The sequence below is a fragment of the Trichechus manatus genome, unplaced genomic scaffold (assembly GCF_000243295.1).
Source record: "Trichechus manatus latirostris isolate Lorelei unplaced genomic scaffold, TriManLat1.0 scaffold00003, whole genome shotgun sequence".
Taxonomy (NCBI): Eukaryota; Metazoa; Chordata; class Mammalia; order Sirenia; family Trichechidae; genus Trichechus; species Trichechus manatus.
In genome coordinates, this window is record NW_004443939.1 from 36617189 (window position 1) to 36638654 (window position 21466).

The 21466-nt window shown below is 36.9% G+C and overlaps 1 protein-coding gene across 2 annotated transcripts in view; it reads right to left on the minus strand.

Moving 5' to 3' along the window:
* Positions 1-21466, minus strand: part of COL24A1 (collagen type XXIV alpha 1 chain) — a 421541-nt gene that overhangs the window by 92174 nt on the left and 307901 nt on the right. For both annotated transcript variants that reach the window (XM_023731663.1, XM_004369122.2), the window contains exons 40-45: positions 19751-19804; positions 19172-19225; positions 18470-18526; positions 15865-15918; positions 1594-1647; positions 1430-1483 (exon numbers count right to left, since the gene is read on the minus strand). In XM_023731663.1, the coding sequence (XP_023587431.1) occupies positions 1430-1483; positions 1594-1647; positions 15865-15918; positions 18470-18526; positions 19172-19225; positions 19751-19804 (327 nt within the window). The remainder of the gene's footprint in view (positions 1-1429; positions 1484-1593; positions 1648-15864; positions 15919-18469; positions 18527-19171; positions 19226-19750; positions 19805-21466) is intronic.

Here is a 21466-nt window from a genome sequence, read left to right on the forward strand (position 1 = left end):
CTGTATTCATATTCATTCATTCATTTATTCATGTTCTCTCTCTGTTTCTCTCTTTGTGCCCTTCGGTGTGTGTCAACATTGCCAGAGTAGGAGAGAACTAGTTCCCCTGGATTACGCAGAACTTAAACCATGGCTCCTCACTACGTTTTAGCTTCAACGCCCAAGGACAGCTGACCGTGCAGGCTGGAGAAGAAGTTGTCTAGTAACGGTATTTGATTTTCACTGGCGTGATTTTAACAGATACTGATAGACACCAAGAAATGTATGTCCTTCTTCCTGAGATACGTCGGAAAGGAAAAAGAAAACACTGTAAATATGAAAGGACTCACTGCAAAAGGTTAGAAATTTTAGGTTCAAGCCTTGAGAGGGTGCTTGCATTCTTAGGCACTTAATGCAAATGCATGGAAGTAATACCAAAGCAGTAGTGGTGTTCTAGGTTTCTAGTTTTTTCCACGACTTTTTCCAGCTTGAATATTTAAAAATTCTAAGTGAATTAGACAACTGTCTTCTTTTCTCTGCAGTGTTTCTTGTTCAGGCTTGCTCTCCATTGGCTATTATTATTAATTTATTTATTCTTTTTTATTAAGGAATCTGACAAGGAGTTACTGGATAGACACTAAGACTATTCTAAAAGAGTGAACATGTATTTAGTATATATGATTCAAATCCATTTTACTGTATTACTTACTCCCACAAGTTGTAAACACAAGTATGGGTGAAAACCGGTTAAAAATTAGGAGAAACATGACCTTAGATTCATTAATTTTTATCTATTCCTGCTTAGTTATTATAATACAGTACATTTTCTTAAGAATTCAACTTAAAATCAATAGCACCTAAAGCCAGGATGCCATGAAAAGCAGGGAAGCAATGAACTTCATGGTGCAAATGACAAAGCCAGTTTAGCTATGTGAGGCTGAGGCAATATCTACCAACGCACAAGGAAAGAAAAGGCTAAATTTAATAAATCAGTGATTTTACCCTTGCTTGGTGCCAATCAATTGATTGGTCTTATGGAAAAAAATCTTTTAAACCAATTGTGAGTCTGTGTCACATAGTTAAACTACTATTGCCACCCCTACCTTACTAAAACAAATACTTTGATATGTTTTTCACTCTGCAATTCTGGTTTTAAGGCTCTTTGATATTTCTGCTTTGAACAACAATTATGCAATTTTCTCCAAACAGGAGTGTGCCATGGGCTTCTGGTAAAGGGAAATATGGATGACCGTCAAAACATAAGAATCAATCATTAAGCAAGTTTAGCACAGTTTTTGACAAACACCCCATTTAGATGCCTACAGCGATCCCTGCTCAGGAGAGAGAAATGAATGATCATTTGATTACAGTAAAATAAACAACAAGTTCTTATGTCTCTGCTTTCTCATGCCTAATAGATGTCAGATTGTCTTAAACAGTTTCCACTTACTTCAGATCCTCTCTCTCCTTTTAGTCCTTGTTCACCCTGTTCACCTGGCTCGCCCTTTAAGAGGAACCAAAACAGAAATCGTATGTGAAGCAGGGACCAAATAAATTATATTAATGTTAATTTTTTTAAACGTCAGAATCACAAAGAATTCTTTTAAAACTTACTGGAGGCCCTTGTTGTCCAGTAGCACCTCTTGGTCCTGGTACACCCACATGACCCTAGGAATAGAAAAAATTGTATTATTAGAGTAAATAAAGACATGCGACCTAAAGGATAGGGGTATTGTTGCCGTTGTTGTTAGGTGTCATCGAGCTGGTTCCAACTTATAGCGACCCCATGTACAACAGAATGAAACACTGCCCGGTCCTGCACCATCCTCACGATCATTGTTATGACTGAGCCAGTTGTTGTAGCCACTGTGTCAATCCATCTTGTTGAGGGTCTTCCTCTTTTTTGATGATGCTCTACTTTACCAAGCATGATGCCCTTCTCCAGGGACTAGCCCCTCCTGATAACATGCCCAAAATATGTGAGGTGAAATCTTGCCATCCTTGCTTCCAAGGAGCATCCTGGCTATACTTCTTCCTAGACAGATTTGTCGTTCTTCTGGCAGTCCATGGTATATTCAACATTCTCCTCTAACACCATAACCCAAAGGCATCACTTCTTCATCGATCTTCCTTATTCGTTATCCAGCATCCATGATGCACATAAAGCGACTGAAAATACCATGGCTTGGGCCAGGCGCACCTTAGTCCTTAAAGTGACATCTTTGCTTTTTAACATTTTAAAGAGGTCTTTTGCAGTAAATATGCCCAATGCAACGTCATTTGATATCTTGACTGCTACTTCCATGGGCAGTGATTGCGGATTCAAGTAAAATTAAGTCCTTGACAACTTCAACATTTTCTGTTTATCATGAAGGATAGGGTAGTATCACTTAAAATGGTAGCAATGTATTGTAAAATTCAATTTAAATATCATGGAGATTATGATTCTTTCTTGGAAATAGAACATAATAGCTACTGGATACTATGATGACTGAGAATGAGCTAAGGTTAGTTTTCTCTTGTAAGTGAATCAATGTCAGTGCCCAACCCTGCAAAAAAAAAAAAAACCAGATATGTCTACATCCTAATCCTCAGAATCTGTGAATGTGACCTTATTTGGAAAAAGAGTTTTGCTTTCAGATGTAATTATGTGAAGGGTTTCAAGATGAGATCATAATAGATTATGCAGGTGAGCCTTAAATCCAATGACAAGTGTCCTTATGAAAGACACACTAAGAGAGGAAGACATAGATGACAGAGAAGGTAATGTGAAGGTGGAGGCAGCGATTGGAGTGATGTAGACCCAAAGAGTATAGACAGCCACCAGAAGGAAGGATTATTCCTGAGAGCATCCAGAGGGAGTGTGGCCGTGCGAACAACCTGATTTCAGACTTCTGGCCTCCAGAACTGTGAAAGAACACATTTCTGTTGCTTTAAGCCACCCAGTTTGTGGCAATCTGTTATGGTAGCCTCAAGAAATTAATACAGTCACTAAAAAGAGTAATAAGGAAGTTGAGAACAAATTTCTTTTTCCAACCTATTCCCACTGTAGGAGTGTACTACAGTTTCCATTTTTACAGCCTAATTTCATAGCTTTGGATAGTAGATTTACTGGGCTGAAGACTGGAAGAATTACTGTATGTAATGTCAAGAAACATCAAATGACTGACATTCAGCAATCTGTCATCACCCCAGTTCTCCTAAGGAATGCTGACCTACCACATTTCTGTTTTCAAGTGTGTAAACAGAAACCACCAATAACCCAGAGATATGTCAGGTGAGAGTTATGCAGGAAGAATTCCACAGGTAACCTCTTTTATCGCCTTCCATACTGTCCTCTTCACCTCAGATTCCCTTCTTCCTATTCTTTGAATGTTACAGAAAGAATGCCTTAGGAAAGAGACTTATCAGGCTCATCTCCTTTTGCTGGAGGAGGAGAAGAAAGGATTGCGTAGTAGGCTAATAATATTTATTCTCACAGAAAGGTCAATTGAACCTTCTTTGTTTGCATTCTGTGAGGCAAATGTTCATGGTTTTAAGCTTCAGCTTCTTGATAAAGGAAATGAATCTTGTTTAAGGGAGTGAACAGTGCCAAGAAAGGCTAGACTGAAGAGCTTTCTATACAGCACATGGCCACACCAAAGAGAAAACCATTACTACATATGACCCTTAGCAGCAAAACATCAGCAGAGTCTTCAAATAGCAGAACCCGAGCAATCAAGAGGGAGCTTGGTGCATGGCTCTCAAATAAATACAATTATTTGCAGGTCATTTATCAAACAGAGAGGATGCAGGAGAGAAATGGCTGGAAAAAGCTGGAGTGAAAGTGGGAGCGAGCATCTGAGCAAAGTACAAAACCCATTAACTATGATGGCCAATTATGGCTGTACCACTACCCTTGGCTGTAGTTTTACAGAGGACTTTTCAGAATGATTGTAAAAGAGAGCCAACTACCTCTTTCCTTTGGGAAGTCTGGATACAGATGTCACCAAAGACAGACCTGCTTTCTAGGAGTTTCGCTATAATAATTCCGATCCATTCTATCCCAGTAAAAATGGAAAAAGACCATTTTTTTTTTTACCATAGTAAAAGTTAAATATGCTACAGTAAATATTGGAGGAGACCTGGTGGTGCAGTAGTCAAAGCACTCAGCTGCTAACCAAAAGGTCGGCAGTTCAAGTCTACTAGCTGCTCTGCGGGAGAAAGATGTGGCAGTCTGTTTCTGTAAAGATTCACAGCCTTGGAAACCATATGGGGCAATCCTACTCTGTCCTATAGGGTTGCTGTGAGTTGGAATTGACTCTATAGCAATGGGTTTGGTTTTTGGTATAGTAAATATTATTACAAAGGTATGCATGAGAGGTTATGGGAAGTGATGAATTTGGTCTGATGACTGGCTAAATAAGTTGGATTGCTGAGGCAGGCTTGGAGATTATTTTATGAGAAGTGTGATAAATTGAATTAATCTTGAAGGATAAGTGTACCAGACAGTTAAGTTAAAAAAGAACATTCTGGACAGAGCGGATAGCATGGAAAACAAATGGAGATTCATCTTAGAGAACATGTTAAGTGGAGAATAGATTTGAGAGGACTATGACAAGGGACAGGGAGGCTAGTTAAGAAGCTATTGAATTAATCCAGGCAAAAAATGATGAGTTCCTGAACTAAAGTAGGTCAGCGGGGCTAGATTCCAGAGATATTTAAGAAGCCAAAAGAACTGGACGATTGCATATGAGAGGGGAGAGGTCAGAGGAGAAAGAGAGGAAGAGAGAGAGAGAAGAGATTAATTTGTCAAACAACAAATACACATGAAGTGCTAACTCAACGGCAGCATTATGCTACGTGCTAGGAGAATACTCAGGTTTCTGGCTTGGATACCTGGATGACTGTGGTACCACTCACTGAGCTGAGGACATAAGGAGGACCAGATTTGGGGAGAATGATGATACTATAGTTTGTGACATACTGAGTTTGAGGAACCTGTGGTGACGTTCAGTAGGTATTTGGTATGTGTCTCTGATGCTAAGTAATGAAGAGAGGATGTAGTTATTGTTATTTTATTGTGTGCAAAAAATTCTATGACTTTTGCCGAATCAGAGTAAAAAAGAACCTGAGATAGACTATAATGTATTAAATGTATTTATGGTACTTCATCTCATATAAATTTGTTGTTTTTGTTGTTATGTGCTGTCAAATCAGTTCCTACACATAGTGACCCTATCTAAGTACAACAGAACAAAACACTGCCTGGTCCTGTACCTTCCTCATAGTTGTTGCTATATTTGAACCCATTGTTGCAGCTGTTGTGTCAATCCATCTCGTTGAGGGTCTTGCTCTTTTTTGCTGACTCCCCTACTTTACTAAGCATGGTGTCTTTTTCCAGAGACTGGTCCCTCCTGATAATATGTCCAAAGTACGTGAGATGAATTCTTCCAATCCTCACTTCTAAGGAGCATTCTGGCTGTACTTCTTCCAAGACAGATGTTTGTTCGTTTGGCAGTCTATGGTATATTCAATATTCTTTGTCAACACCATAATTCAAAGGCATCAGTTCTTCTTTGGTCTTCCTTATTCATTGTCCAGCTTTCACATGCACATGAGGTGACTGAAAATACCATGGCTTAGGTCAGGCACACCTTAGTCCTCAACGTGACGTTTTTGGTTTTTAACACTTTAAACAGATCTTTTGAAGCAGATTTACCCAATGCAATATGTCGTTTGATTTCTTGACTGCTGCTTCCATGGGCATTGATTGTGGATCCAAGTAAAATGAAATCTTTGACAACTTCAATATTTTCTCCGTTTATCATGCTGTTGCTTATTGGTCCAGTTGTGACGAGTTTTCTTTTCTTTATGTTGAGGTGGAACCCATAATGTAGGCTGTAGTCTTTGATCTTCATCAGTAAGCGCTTCAAGTCCTCTTCGCTTTCAGCAAGCAAGGTTGTGTCATCTGCATGTCGCAGGTTATTAAGAGTCTTCCTCCAATCCTGATGTCGTGTTCTTCTTCATATAGTCCAGCTTCTTGGATTATTTGCTCAGCATACAGATTGAATAAGTACGGTGAAATGATACAACCTTGATGCACACTTTTCCTGATTTTAAACCACACAATATCCCCTAGTTCTGTTTAAATGACTGTCTCTTGGTCTATGTATACGCTCCTCATAAGCACAATTAAGTAGTCCAGTCTTCCCATTCTTTGCAATGCTATCCATAATTTGTTATGATCTACACAATAGAATGCCTAGTCAATAAACACAGGTAAACATCTTTCTAGTATTCTCCCCTTTCAGCCAAGATCTATCTGATATCAGCAATGATACCCCTCATTCCATGTCCTCTTCTGAATCTGGCTCAAATTTCTGGCAGTTCCCTGTCCACGTAATGCTACAACCATTTTTGAATTATCTTCAGCATAATTTTACTCACATGTGGTATTAATGACATTGTTCAATAATTTCCGCATTCTGCTGGATCATCTTTCTTTTGAATAGGCAGAAATATGGATCTCTTCTAAGTGGTTTGCTAGGTAGCTGTTTTCCAAATTTCTTGGCATAGAAGAGTAAGCACTTCCAGTGTTGCATCCATTTGTTGAAACATCTCAATTGGTATTTTGTCAATTCCTGGAGCTTGTTTTTCACCAATTCCTTCAGTGCAGCTTGGACTTCTTCCTTGAGTACCATCAGACTGATGATATGACATCTCCTGAAACGGTTGAACATTGACCAATTCTTCCTGGTACTGTGACTCTGTGTATTCCTTTCATCTTCTTTTGATGCTTCCTGTGTTGTTCAATATTTTGCTCATAGAATCCTTCAACATTGCAACTCGAGGCTTGAAATTTTTCTTCATTTCTTTCATCTTGAGAAATGCTTGACATGTTCTTCCCTTTTGGTTTTCTAACTCCAAGTCTTTGCACCTCTTATCATAATACTTTGTCTTCTGCAACCTCCCTTTGAAAGCTTCTGTTCACCTCTTTTACTTCATCATTTCTTCCATTCACTTCAGCTGTTCTACGTGCAACAAGAGCAGGTCTCATAGTCTCTTTTGATATACATTTTGGTGTTTTCTTTCTTTCCTGTATTTTTAATCACCTTTTGCTTTCTTCATGTATAATGCCCTTGATGTCATCCCACAACTTGTCTGGTCTTTGGAAAGTATTCAATACATCAAATTTATCCTTGAGATGGTCTCTAAATTCAGGTCGGATATGCTCAAAGTTGTACTTTGGCTCTCGTGAACTTGCTCTACTTTTCTTCAGCTTCAACTTAAATTTTCATTTGTGTACTTGATGATCTGTCCTGCAGTCGGCCCCTAGTCTTGTTCTGACTGAGGGGATTGAGCTTCTCCATTGTCTCTTTCCACAGATACAGTCTATTTGATTCCTGTGTACTCCATCTGGCGAAGAGCATGTGTATAGTTGCCATTCATGTTGTTGAAAAATGGTATTTGCAATGAATAAGCCCTTAGTCTTTCAAAATACTATCATGCGATCTCCAGCATCTTTCCTATCACCAAGGCCATATTTTCCAGCAATTGATCCTTCTTTGTTTTCAACTTTTGTGTTCCAAACACCAGTAATTACCAATGCATCCTGATTGCATGTTCTATCAATTTCACACTGCAGAAAAAAAAAAATCAGACCAACCCAAACCCATTGTGTCATGGTGTCGTGTTGATTCCAACTCATAGTGACCCTACAGGACAGAGCAGAACTGTCCCATTGGGTTTACAAGGAGCAGCCGATAGATTCGAACTGCTGACCTTTTGTTTAGCACCCAAGCTCTTAACCACTTCGCCACCAGGGCTTCAGACCGCAGAAGTTGTTTAAAGTCTTCAATTTCTTCATCTTTGGCCTTAGTGGTTGGTGGCTAAATCTGAATAATAGTCATATTAACTGGTCTTCCTTGTTGGTGTATGGATGTTATCCTATCGCTAATAGCATTGTACTTCAGGATAGATCTTGAAATGTTCCTTTTGATGATTAGTATGATGTCATTCCCCCTTGCATCTGTCAGTATGTCATAGTATGGAGGCTTGCTTGTTGCTGTGATGCTGGAAGCTATGCCACCGGTATTCAAATATCAACAGGGTCATCCATGGTGGACAGGTTTCAGCTGAGCTTCCAGACTAAGACAGACTAGGAAGAAGACCTGGTGGTCTACTTCTGAAAAGAATTAGCCAGTGAAAACCTTATGAATAGCAGTGGAATATTATCTGATATAGTGCTGGAAGATGAGCCCCCCACATGGGAAGGCATTCAAAATACGACTGGGGAAGAGCTGCTGCCTCAAAGTAGAGTCGACCTTAATAACGTGGATGGAGTCAAGCTTTAGGGACCTTCATTTGCTGATGTAGCATGACTCAGAATGAAAAGAAATAGGTGGAAACATTCATTAATAATCAGAACATAGAATGTACGATATATGAATCTAGGAAAACTGGAAATGGTCAAAAATGAAATGGAATGCATAAAGATTGATATTCTAGAGATTAGTGAGCTGAAATGGAGTGGTACTGGCTATTTTGAATTGGACAATCATGTGGTCTATTATGCTGGGAATGACAACTTGAAGAGGAATGGTGTTGCATTCATTGTCAAAAAGAACATTTCAGGATCTATCCTGAAGTACAACGCTGTCAGTGACAGGATAATATCTGTACGCTTACAAGAAAGAACAGTTAATAGCACTATTATTTAAATTTACCCACCAACCACTAAGGGCAAAGATGAAGAAATTGAAGATTTTTAGCAACTTCTGCAGTCTGAAATTGTTCAAACATGTAATCAGGATGCACTGATAATTACCGGTGATTGGAATGTGAAAGTTGGAAAACAGAAGGATCCGTAATTGGAAAATATGGCCTTGGTGATAGAAATGATGCCGAAGGTCACATGATAGAATTTTGCAAGACCAACAACTTCTTCATTGCAAATACTCTTTTTCACCAACATAAACGGTGACTGTACATGTGGACCTCGCCAGAAGGAATACATAGGAATCAAATCGGCTACATCTGTGGAAAGAGATGACGGAAAAGCTCAATATCATCAGTCATAACAAGGCTGGGGGCCAACTGTGCAACAGACCATAAACTGCTCATATGCAAGTTCAAGTTGAAACTGAAGAAAATTAGAACAAGTCTATGAGAGCCAAAGTATGACCTTGAGTATATCCCACCTGAATTAAGAGACCATCTCAAGAATAGATCTGGCGCGTTGAATACTAATGATCAAATACCAGACAAGTTGTGAAAAGACATCAAGGACATCGTACGTGAAGAAAGCAAGAGGTCATTAAAAAGACAGAGAAGAAAGAAAAGACCAAAATGGATGTCAGAAGAGACTCTGAAACTTGCTCTTGAACGTTGAGTAGCTAAAGCAAAAGGAAGAAATGATGAAGTAAAAGAGCTGAACAGAAGATTTCAAAGGGTGGCTCAAGAAGACAAAGTAAAGTATTACAACAACATGTGCATAGAGCTGAAAATAGAAAACCAAAAGAGAAGAACATGCGTGGCATTTCTCAAGCTGAAAGAACTGAAGAAAAAATTTAAGCCTTCAGTTGCAATAGTGAAGGATTCTGTGGGAAAAATATTAAATGACACAGGAAGCATAAAAAGAAGAAGGAAAGGTCACACATTTGGTACACAGAGTCACTGTACCAAAATTAATTGGTCAACATTCAACCATTTCAGGAGGTAGCATATGATCAAGAACCGATGGTACTGAAAGAAGTCTAAGCTGCACTGAAGCCATTGGTGAAAAGCAAGGCTCCAGGAATTGACGGAATACCGATCGAGATGTTTCAACAAACGGATACAGCACTGGAAGTGCTCACTGGTCTATGCCAAGAAATTTGGAAGACATCTACCTGGCCAACCAACTGGAAGAGATCAATATTTATGCCTATTCCCAAGAAAGGTGATCCAGTCGAATGAGGAAATTATTGAACAATAACATTAATATCACATGCAAGTAAAATTTTGCTGAAGATCATTCAAAAGTGGTTGCAGGAGTATATTGACAGGGAACTGCAAGAAATTCAAGCTGGATTCAGAAGAGGACATGGTACCAGGAATATCATTGCTAATTTCAGATGGATCCTGGCTGAAAGCAGAGAATACTAGAAAGATGTTTACCTGTGTTTTACTGACTACGTAAAGGCATTTAACCTTGTAGATCATAACAAATTATGGATAACATTGTGAAGAATGAGAATTCCATAACATTTAATTGTGCTCATGAGGAACCTGTACATAGATCAAGAGGCAGTCGTTCGAACAGAACAAGGGGATACTGCATGATTTAAACTCAGGAAAGGTGTGCATTAGGGTTGTATCCTTTCACCGTGCCTATTTGATCTGTATGCTGAGCAAATAATCTGAGAAGCTGGACTCTACGAAGAAGAATGGAGCATCAAGATTGGAGGAAGACTCACTAACAATCTGCATTATGCAGATGACACAACCTTGCTTGTTGAAAGCGAAGAGGACTTGAAGCACTTACTGATGAAGATGAAAGACCACAGCTTTCAGTATGGATTACACCTCAACATAAAGAAAAGAAAAATCATCACAACTGGACCAATAAGCAACATCATGATAAACAGAGAAAAGGTTGAAGTTGTCAAGGATTTCATTGTACATGGATCAACAATTAACACCCCTGGAAGCAGCAGTCAAGAAATCAAAAGACGCATTGCATTGGACAACTATGCTGCAAAAGATCTCTTTAAAATGTTGAACAGCAATGACGTCACCTTGAAGACTAAGGTGCACCTGACCCAAGCCATGATGTTTTCAAATGCCTCATATGCATGCAAAACTGGACGATGAATAAGGAAGACCGAAGATAAATTGACGCCTTTGAATTGTGGTGCTGGGGAAGAATATTGAATATACTGTGGACTGCTAAAAGAACGAACAATCTATCTTGGAAGAAATACAACCAGAACACTCCTTAGGAGCAAGGATGGCGAGACTATGTCTCGCATACTTTGGACATGTTATCAGAAGGGATCAGTCCCTGGAGAAGGACATCATGCTTGGTAAAGTAGAGGGTCAGTGAAAAAGAGAAAGGCTATCAACGAGATGGATTGACACAGTGGCTGCAATGACGGGCTAAAGCAAAACAATGATGGTGGGGATGGCACAGGATTGGGCAGTGTTTCCTTCTGTTGTGCATAGGGTTGCTATGAGTCAGAATTGACTCGATGGCACCTAACAACAACATGACGCTATTCCTCTTCAATTTGTCATTCCTGGCATAGTAGACCATACGATGGTCTGATTCAAAATGGCCAGTATCAGTCCATTTCAGCTACTAATGCCTAGGATATCAATCTTTAAGTGTTCCATTTTATTTCTGATGATTTCCAAATGTTCTAGATGTCTAATTTGTATATTCCATGTTCTGATTATTAATGGATGTTTTCAGCTGTTTCTTCTCATTTTGAGTCATGCCACATTAGCAACTGAAGGTCCCAAAAGCTTGACTCCATCCACATCATTAAGGTCAACTCTATTTTGAGGAGACAGCTCTTCCCGAGTCGTATTTTGAGTGTCTTCTCAACTGAGGGGCTCATCTTCCAGCACTATGTCAGACAATAGTTCCACCACTATCCATAAAGTTTTACTGGCCAATTCTTTCAGAAGTAGATCTCCAGGTCCTTCTTCCCATTTGGTTTCAGTCTGGAAGCTCCACTGAAACCTGCCCACCATAGGTGACACTGCCAGTGCTTATAATACCGGTGGCATAGCTTCCAGCATCACAGCAACACACAAGCCCCCACAGTATGACAAACTGACAGACGAGTGGTGGCATATAACCTCAGCCTGACTCAGTCTTGGAAATTTTTATGTTTCTGTACGTAAGTTTAAAAAGTGAATGTTGACAGGATAATATACTTATTCGAATCCTGGATTTCCCACGCCTCAAATGAATTTGTCTTAAACCTACGGATGTATATTTTGTTGTATGACAGCTATAGCTCACTGTGTTTATTTTTATACTGATTAAATGTTCTTAAGCTGAATGTCTTGTATATGTGATGTCAGCAAGGGCAAGGTCTGTGTCTAGGCTGTTCAGTGTTGTATCCATAGCATCTAGATATATTCCTGGGCCATGGTAGACACTCAAATATATGTTGAATGACCAGAGATCAAGTTTGCAGTGTAGAGATATTATCATACCTAACATAAAATGTGTCATGTACATCAATGCCTAATAAGTATTAATTAGTGATAATGAGCAAGACAATTGATTCTTAATTTCTTCAAGGGAAAAAAAGAACAAAGGATGGGTGAAGGATTAATAATAGTAAAAAAAAAAAAAAAAAGATTCCCTATAGTTCACAGCCAAAAAAAAAAAAAAAATTCCCTACAGTTCACAGCCAAAAAAACACAAAATTTGCATTATTCATTCCATTTTTTTTCTCTAACAGGATAATTAAGAATTCATGTAAATGCAAGAATATTTTTGAATGTAAAAGTGTTTTTTAAAAGCTTGCTGATTATTCAACCGTAAAAAGGAAGTACTAGCACATGTTATATCATGGATAAACCTTGAAAATGTATCTTAAGTGAAAGAAGCCAGACCCAAGTGTGTATATCATATGATTCCATTTATATAAAATATACAGAATAGGAAAATTCATAGAGACAGAAAGCAGATCTGTGGTTTACAGGGGCTGGGGGGAGGGGGGAATGAAGAGTGATGACTTAATGAGTATGGCATTTTCTTTAGAGTTGATGAAAATATTCTGGAACTAGATAGTGGTAATGGTTGCATAACATTATAAATGTACTAAATGCCGTTGAACTATACACTTTAAAATGACTAAAATGGTAAATTTTATGTTATACATATTCTACCACACACATAGACACACAAGTGGTGATGACGCTAACCATCAGTTTACTGAGCAAACTCATAGTATGTATAATATCCGCATACAAAAGCAAAGATTTAAAAACATCACCTGGATAAATTTGTGCTCGGGAAGACTTGGCAGGGGAGAAGTGTGGGTATCTTGTGACTTTCAGATGTCTAAGCAATAAAATCAAGTGTGGTTTTCAGACATAAGATGGCTGGCTGTTTAGAGTAGAACCATCAACAAATAATCAAGTGAGCCCTAAAACCCAAGGAGATATGATGAAATGAGATAGGAAGATGTGGATCAAACTAGTTTATGAAATATCTACGATTGAAATATCTACGACTGAAAACTTTCACATGCGAGTACATGGAATGAGAAGGAAGAATAGATTTCATAGCAAGACAAGGGAGAACTTTCCCTCTGATGAAGAATTTCTGGAGAACCTCTGACTGTCCAGAATAATGAGGGCAGAGTTTTTCTTCTGGTAGCTGGTGAAGAGATTTTTTTCTTTTTCCAATAGCATAATTTATGGTTCATTTTCCAGTAAATATACTGATTAAGCTAGGAGTCCCTGGGTGGTGCAAATGGTTAACATACTCAGCTGCTAAGCCAAAAGATTGGAGGTTTGAGTATATCCAAAGGCACCTCAGAAGAAAGGCCTGATGATCTACTTCTGAAAAATCAGCCATTAAAAATCCTATGGAGTATAGTTCTATTCTGACACACATGGATGGGGTTGACATGAGTCAGAGGTGACTCTATGGCAACTGGTTTTTTCGTTTATACCGATTATGCTATCAAATGTTTAGTAGTTGGTAGAGAACAAAAGAAGATATTGGAAGAACCTGATTTTCCAGAGAATACGTGAAGTCATGCACAGAGGTAGCTAAGGAAGTTTAAGAGGCTTCCCAAATTATGCTGGAAGCAGTTGGGTTGGCTTCTCAACCAAAAAAGGTAATTTGAAATAAATAAACTGGATTCCTTGGATTAGGAAATACTTGTAGATCCAAATGCTATATAAATTGGAAACAGAACACATATAAAATTCCTAAAAGAGCGTCTCTAAAAATAGAAAAGTATACAATGGCCATCACAACAATTTCATAGACATTTAGAGCTATCCACATTTGCTTCGAAGAGAGCTTTAGGGAGTGAAAGTAAGTTTTCCAGATTCCTTTGGCTGGAGAAAATCAGTTTATTAATAATAGCTATCTACCTACAAACTTGCCCATTCAATCTGGCTAATCTAAATCCCCATTTCAGACATGATCACAGAAATTTTACGTTGAGAGAGAGGTGTATCAAACCAGTTAACCCATCAACTCATTATTTAAAAACCTATTATGTACAGGGCTCAGAACTAAATATTGTATAAGAAAGAAAGAAGTTATATTCAAATTGGGGAGATAAGGCATCCACACATTAACAAATAATTAGCATACAAATTAGCAAAAGAAGATGGTAAAATATTTATATTAAATGACTGGTATAAACAATAACTATTATAAGACTACAGAAAAGGAGAAGATTGCTATCAGTCAGATCAGAGTGGGTCAAGGGAAAATGGGGTCTTTTTTGTTTGCTCATTTTTTGTTGTAGTTTAAGTGAAAGTTTATATTTCAAGTTAGTCTCTTATACAAAAATTTATACATACACTGTTATGTGGTCCCAATTGCTCTCCCTATACTGTGACAGCACACTCCTCCTTTCCACCCCTGATTTCTCATGTCCATTCAACCAGCTCCTGACCCTCTCTGCCTTCTCATCTCACCTTTGGACAGAAGCTGCCCATTTAGTCTCTTGTATTTACTTGAGCTAAGAAGCACATTCTTCACAAGTATCATTTTATGTCCCACAGTCCAGTCCAATCTTTGTCTGAAGAGTTGGCCCTTGGAAATTGTTTTAGTTCTGGGCTGACAAAGTGTCTGGGGGCCATGCTTTCCAGGTTCCTCCAGTCTCAGTCATACCATTAAGTCTGGTCTTTTTACTAGAATTTGAGTTCTGCACCCCACCTTTCTCCTGCTCCATCAGGGATTCCCTGTCATGTTCCCTGTCAGGGCAGTCATTGATGGTAGCTGGGGAAAATGGGGTCTTAGTTGTATTATGAAGGACAGAAAGGATTTATGTAAGCGAAGATGAGGAAGAATGGTAGGGAACACTGTGAACAAAGACATAAGACAGGAACTATAGGGAGCAAGTTAGCAGATGACAATTTTGTTTAGCAACTGACATTGTAAACAGAGAGGGAAGAGATACAAGACAGGAATACAGAACATCCTTAACACGAATGTGCTTATAAAAAGTGACACAATAAATTATGACACAGTGTCTAATATAATTTCAGCTGATCAAGTTTGTCTCATAAAATCCTTCTAAGGAATGAAAGAGGATACCAGTTGACATAAGGCTTGAGAGTATAATGGCATTCATACTTCTGTTTGACAACTATTTATTGAATTCCTACTATAATTCCAGGAACTTTGTATTCTAGAAGTTAGAGTTATAACGATGAAAAAGATAGACAAGATTCCTGTTCTCATAGATCTTACATTTTAGTAGTGGAAGACAGACAATAAAGAAACAAATATATGAAAGTGATTAAGATATTTTAGATAGCACTAAGTGCCATGAAAGAAATCGGCAATATGATACAAAGTGGTGGTTATACGTCTATTTTAGATAGGGCAGTTAGAGGAGGATTCTCAGGAGGTAACATTTCAGCTGAGATCTGAATGATGAGGAAAAAAAAGTAGCAGTGGAAAAGACAAGAAAGATGATTTTAGGAAGAAGAAATAGACAGCATTAAGAGCTAGGCTTCTTTTAGAATAAAGAATACGACATTACTAAGTATCTTAATTTCATTCTGTTGTACATGAGTCAGAACCAATTCGACAGCACCTAACAATAACAAGTATCTCAATGATGCTTATTTTCATTTGAAACTTAGCAGAGCCACAGAGAACCCTATTACATTTAGAAGGAAGGTGTTTAACTTTGCAGCAATTACCTTATAGCCCTCTACTCCAGGTTCTCCTCTCTCTCCTTGTTCCCCTCTTGGACCCTACAGAGACCACAAACAAAAACAATCAATTTCACAAGTATTCATGAATGAAGACATTAAAATGAGTATGAATTATTCTTTTGCCAAAAATATGAAAAAATGACATAAACCAAATGCACAGTAATATGTTTAGTTCTAAATAATTTCAAAAGATTGAATTTCAGTGACACCAAGAACATCATCAAAATACACTAAGCACTGAACTATATAAACAGAATCACACAATGATTATGCCAGGAAAAATATTGAAGAAATGAAGTTCAATTTAAAAATATGAATTTTCAGATACATTTTTACCTAAGGCTAAAATGATGGAATTGACGGCAATGGGTAAAATGATGCAAAAAATTTAAGCAGGAACATTCAGCCACTTAATTAATATCATTAATTATCCATGGTTATATTTAAATTATATTTTTAAAAGTATTTAATAGTTAATCCTACTTTACCATTCACCAGAAATTCTTTTGCTTATTCTTCAATCTGTGAGATTTTTAATCCTCAAGGCCTAAATTAACCTAATAAAAATTGTACTTATTAACTTTAATCCTCAAGGCAGAAACTAACCTACTAAATTTGCACCATTTAACTTTTTATACTCTAATATCAAATCATTGATATGACAAACTGCAAATTATCTGCTGTAAAATGCACTTAAAACATGTGCTATTGCATACTAGGACCTATTGTCTTAAGAGATATTCAAATTCAAATTAGTTGGCAAAACCATAGAATTTATTACTGAGCATTAATTGATAAATTTAAACTTACATGGTTCAAGTTATCAGACACAATATAAAGACAATAATCTCTGACTCTGCTTTACTTATTTAGGATATTCTTGGTTTAAGCTCCATGGCTGTTCCATGTCTATGGTTACAGTATATTTCTAGGATAAAACTACCACTGTTATGTTAGACTTTAATATGTTTATATTTCAGGTGACATTCTTTGACCCTGGCATAACTGAATCTGGAGAAAAATAAGCACCACTATATTCCACTTGCCAATGTTTATTACATTTGCTTTTAAACTTTTCCATTATTCTCATATTCTTTCCCTCTTTTCAGGGTTTGGAGAGACTAAAACATATTTGAGAAAGATCATTACATATTATTTTTATAGAAATAGCTTGATTTAATATGAAAATTCTAGAATATTTCCCTGTCTATTTCTAAAACAAAGTATAACTTGCAACTATTTCCAAAGGACCAAACTATCAAGAGTGACTACATATTCCGATGCTTCTGCTGTAGGATTCACTTATCTTATATCATAATAACCAATAAGTATGAAAAGTTGAAAATCTACCAGTTAAATTTATTTCTGTGAACTAAGCATTTTTATTTTACCCATTTAATTTTCACATATCCTTTGGACATTGTTTAATCAAAGTTTAACACAGAAACAGTTATTCAGATAATCAAAGCTCTAAAAATAGCTATTTAAAAAAAAAGTGGTAATAGTTGGTCCTTAAAATTCTTAATGGAAGACTATATCAGTGGTTGTTAAAGCTCTTTGTTCTAATAAATGATTAAAAGAGTTTTGAAATAATTTGGCAATTATGTGTAAACTACTATAAAAAGTATACAAATCAGATTTTTTAATACTTTAGAAATAAATCTGAATTTGATGATTTAAGGGATAGCAAAACACCAAACTTGCAACCGTCAAGTCAATTCTGACTCATTGCCACCCTATAGGACAGAGTAGAACTTCCCCATAGGGTCTCCAATATAATCTTCATGGAGCCCTGGTGGTGAAGTGGTTAAGAGCTCAGCTGCTAACCAAAAAGTTGACAGTTCGAATTCACCAGCTGCTTCTTGCGAATCCTATGGGGCAATTCTACTCTGTCCTGTAGGGTTGCTATGAGCTGGAATTGACTCGATGGCAATGTGTTTTTTGTTTTGTTTTAATCTTTATAAAAGCAGACTGCCACATCTTTTTCCCACGGAGCAGCTGGCAGATACGAACTGACTTTTCAGTTAGCAGCTGAGCACTTTAACCACTATGCCACCAGAGCTCCTTGATTTAAGGAACATCTGCCCTAAAATGTCTATAGTGTGCAATTTTTTGATAATCTCTATAAAAGGTTGTTATCATGCATTCAATGCTCAAAGTTAGATTTGGTAAGTCACCATATTAAATCTATATACTATGCTAAGGATCTTGACCTGGATATAAATATTTTTTATATCTAAGGCCTTCATATTATTTAGATTTTGTGATCACAAATAATGCTTCCCTATCAAACCATGTGGAGCTCTGGTAGTGCAGTGGTTAAGTGTCCTGGCTGCTAATCAAAAGGTAGGCAATTCGAATTCACCAGCCGCTCCTTGGAAACCCTATAGGGCAGTTCTACTTTGTCCTATAGGATCTCTGTGAGTCAGAATTGACTCGATAGCAATGAGTTTGGTTTTCTGGTTTATCAAACCATGTTGCAAAACTAAGAAAATAAAGCTCTTTGAAAAGATGAGATTAGTGTTGCCGATCTATTATAGTAATTGCATTTTATCTTGAAGTATCAAAATAATTTCAGAAAAAGACCTACTGGTTCACCTCGAGGCCCAGGTGGTCCCAGGACTGTGTTATCTTCTCCCGAGTAGCCCTAAAATGAAAATAATGATTTAGAAAACATAACTAATAAAATAATCTTTAAAAATATGCAGCCTATTACTTTCTAATATGCTAGGAAATACACAATCTGGTTGTATCGTTTTTAAATGGAAAACTTTTACCTGAGAAACTAAGCATATGACATCTTACACACAGTTGCAATTTATATATGGCTCTGCTTGGAAGTGCCAATCTGCTTTAATTTTATAAAAAATAGCTTAGGCATTATCTCAGAGGTCAAATTTTTGGTGATTTTATAAATCAATAGTACTGTTTTGATTATTCCTAAGTCATCAGAACATTTTAATATAAATGTACTATAATTAGTTATTTAACCTAGAGACTTACAAGCTCTTTTAATAAGTAATTAATTTTGCTTTTTTCGGAGCTTTACAGATTGTAAAGCACTTTCACATATATTATTTTACCTCAATCTTGAAACAACATATGAAGACGTTTTGATTATCTATTTAAATTTTAGCCCCCCAATAATTCTTTTTCTTTTTTCTTCTAGAATCTGTTCAAGTTGAAAACTGCATCTTTTACTCCTTGAGAATATAGTCACTAATTCTTTCAGAAAGAATTCATAAATTCAATGTTTAACTGTAGAGATTAAAATGGCAGTATACACACATACCTTTTCTCCTTTAGGTCCTGGTAATCCAGAAAGTCCTGGTTGACCTTGATGGCCCTAAGAAAAGGACAAGTAAGTAGACATTTCCTTTTATCCTTTGCACGTGCTATACCTAATACCACCAAGCCCATACCATTAGATATTGAGCTATCCTGAAATGAAAAATAGGATTCAATCTATAAGGAGATGGTGCAGGACCAGCCAAAATTTTGTTCTGTTATTAGTAAGGTCACTGTGAGTTGGTGCCAACTCAATGGAACTAACAATTATTGGGGGTTGAGGTCTAAATATTTTAGAAAGTTTTATCAGGGAGATTTCATTTTAATTTGCATATTTGGGATGATATCTTTAACATAAATAAAAACCCATAAACCATTGTTGTCGAGTGGATTCCGACTCATAGCGACCCTATAGGACAGAGTAGAGCTGCCCCATAGGGTTTCCAAGGAGCAGCTGGTGGGTTCAAACTGCTGACCGTCTGGTTAGCAGCCGTAGCTCTTAACCACTACACCTCCAGGGCTCCTTAACATAAATGCTTTCAGGCAAATATACACTCTCATATTTCCAATTAGCAATGTTTACCCTATATCCTGGAATTCCTGGTTCTCCATTAGGACCCATCAATCCTAAATGCCCCTGTAAAACAAGGTAAATATTAGTGAAACAACACATAATTGTTTAAATCATTAAATCTAAACTCCTATTATTTAAATTGTTCCTTTTAGATTTTTATGGTTTGACATTCTACCTAGAAAAAAAATAATACCTCAACTTTTGTCTTATTTTTTTCTGAACCACAAAAATCACACACACACACACACATACACACACACAAAATATCTCTGGTATGGTCATCCTTACTCATATTAAGAGAAGTACTTTCAGTTGTCAGAAACCTTCTGGCCCCTGAAGAAATCTTGAAAAGTATTTTGTATCTGTCAAAGTTTGTGGAAGATGTGCATAACTGATTATTAGAGAGTAAAGACTGATCATTTTTTATACTGTCAGTATAGGATCAAGGAAAACTCCATACTCTTTAATAGTCTCAGATGTTTTGCTGAATATGGTTTCAGTTCTGGTCAAAGTTGTTAAAATAGAAATGATGACAACTTATATGTAATAATCACTCTATGATTACTCATTATCAATATTTTACAAATGAGGAAATCATATAAGTTAAAGGGTAATCAGTAAATGTCCCTAACCTACATAAATGTTGACTCAGACAATTGAAAAAAACAAAACTAATGATTCTAAACATATCCTATCGTTCATACTATCAAAAAGTTTCCACATCAATGCTCCTATGTATGCCTCAAAACAAATAAGAGATGAGGTAATTACAGTACAGAATAGGTATGTGACTTGCCAAATATCACACTAATCAGGCACTAGAACGAGGTCTCTCCATCCTGCAGTATTCCTTACGTGCACATACTACTTCACTATAGTTGATGACTTCTTTAAAGTCTTAGCTCTAAAAAGAAGCCCGTAATCATTAATACGCAATTATTTAATTATTATCAGTAAATATTCAATTCTTAATCAGTAAATTTAAACTCATTCAGTTAAGACCAAGTTTCAGAATAAAAACTTTACAAAATCAATTAAAAAAAAAACTAAGAATTCAGCCATTCCCTAGGTGAATAATCGAGACCAGAATGTAACTATTGAATACATGTTACTAGTTGAAAATAACATTAAAAAAAGTTGCCAAAGTTCTCTAAGAAGCTTATGCATATTGGGTCAAGATGGATGAATGAAATATGCTTACTTCTTCAGTTCCATCCAAAAATACATCTGAAAAGAAAGCTTTTTATTTGTTTGTTTGTTTATAACATGTTTATAATAACAGCACTGGAAAACACGTAAATCTCATCAGTGGACGAAAATTTTGTGGTTTGAGATAGGAAACTAGAGCTGAAAACATGCAAAGAAGAAAATTGTTACAGAGGTAGAAATGGTCTCAAAGACGTTTCAAATTCTGAAATTAAAAGATTAAAGGGGCAGGATGGGATGAGGGCAATAATCAGGGTGTTTAATTGAGGAAAGGAGTCAGAACAGCAAGGCTAGAAGGTCCTCCCACTCCCCTGATTGTGCTGGGCAACTGACAGCAGCAGTATTTGCCTACAGAATAAATTAGCATGGGTAATGCAGCCAGAAAAGTAGGCAGTGCCATAAGTTGCTAGTGACTCCAAGCAGAAGAAAACAGGTAACTCCATATATATTTCTTAAATAAACTAAAGAAACTGAAAATAAACAAGCTAACCATTTAATTCAAAAAGATACAAAAAAAAA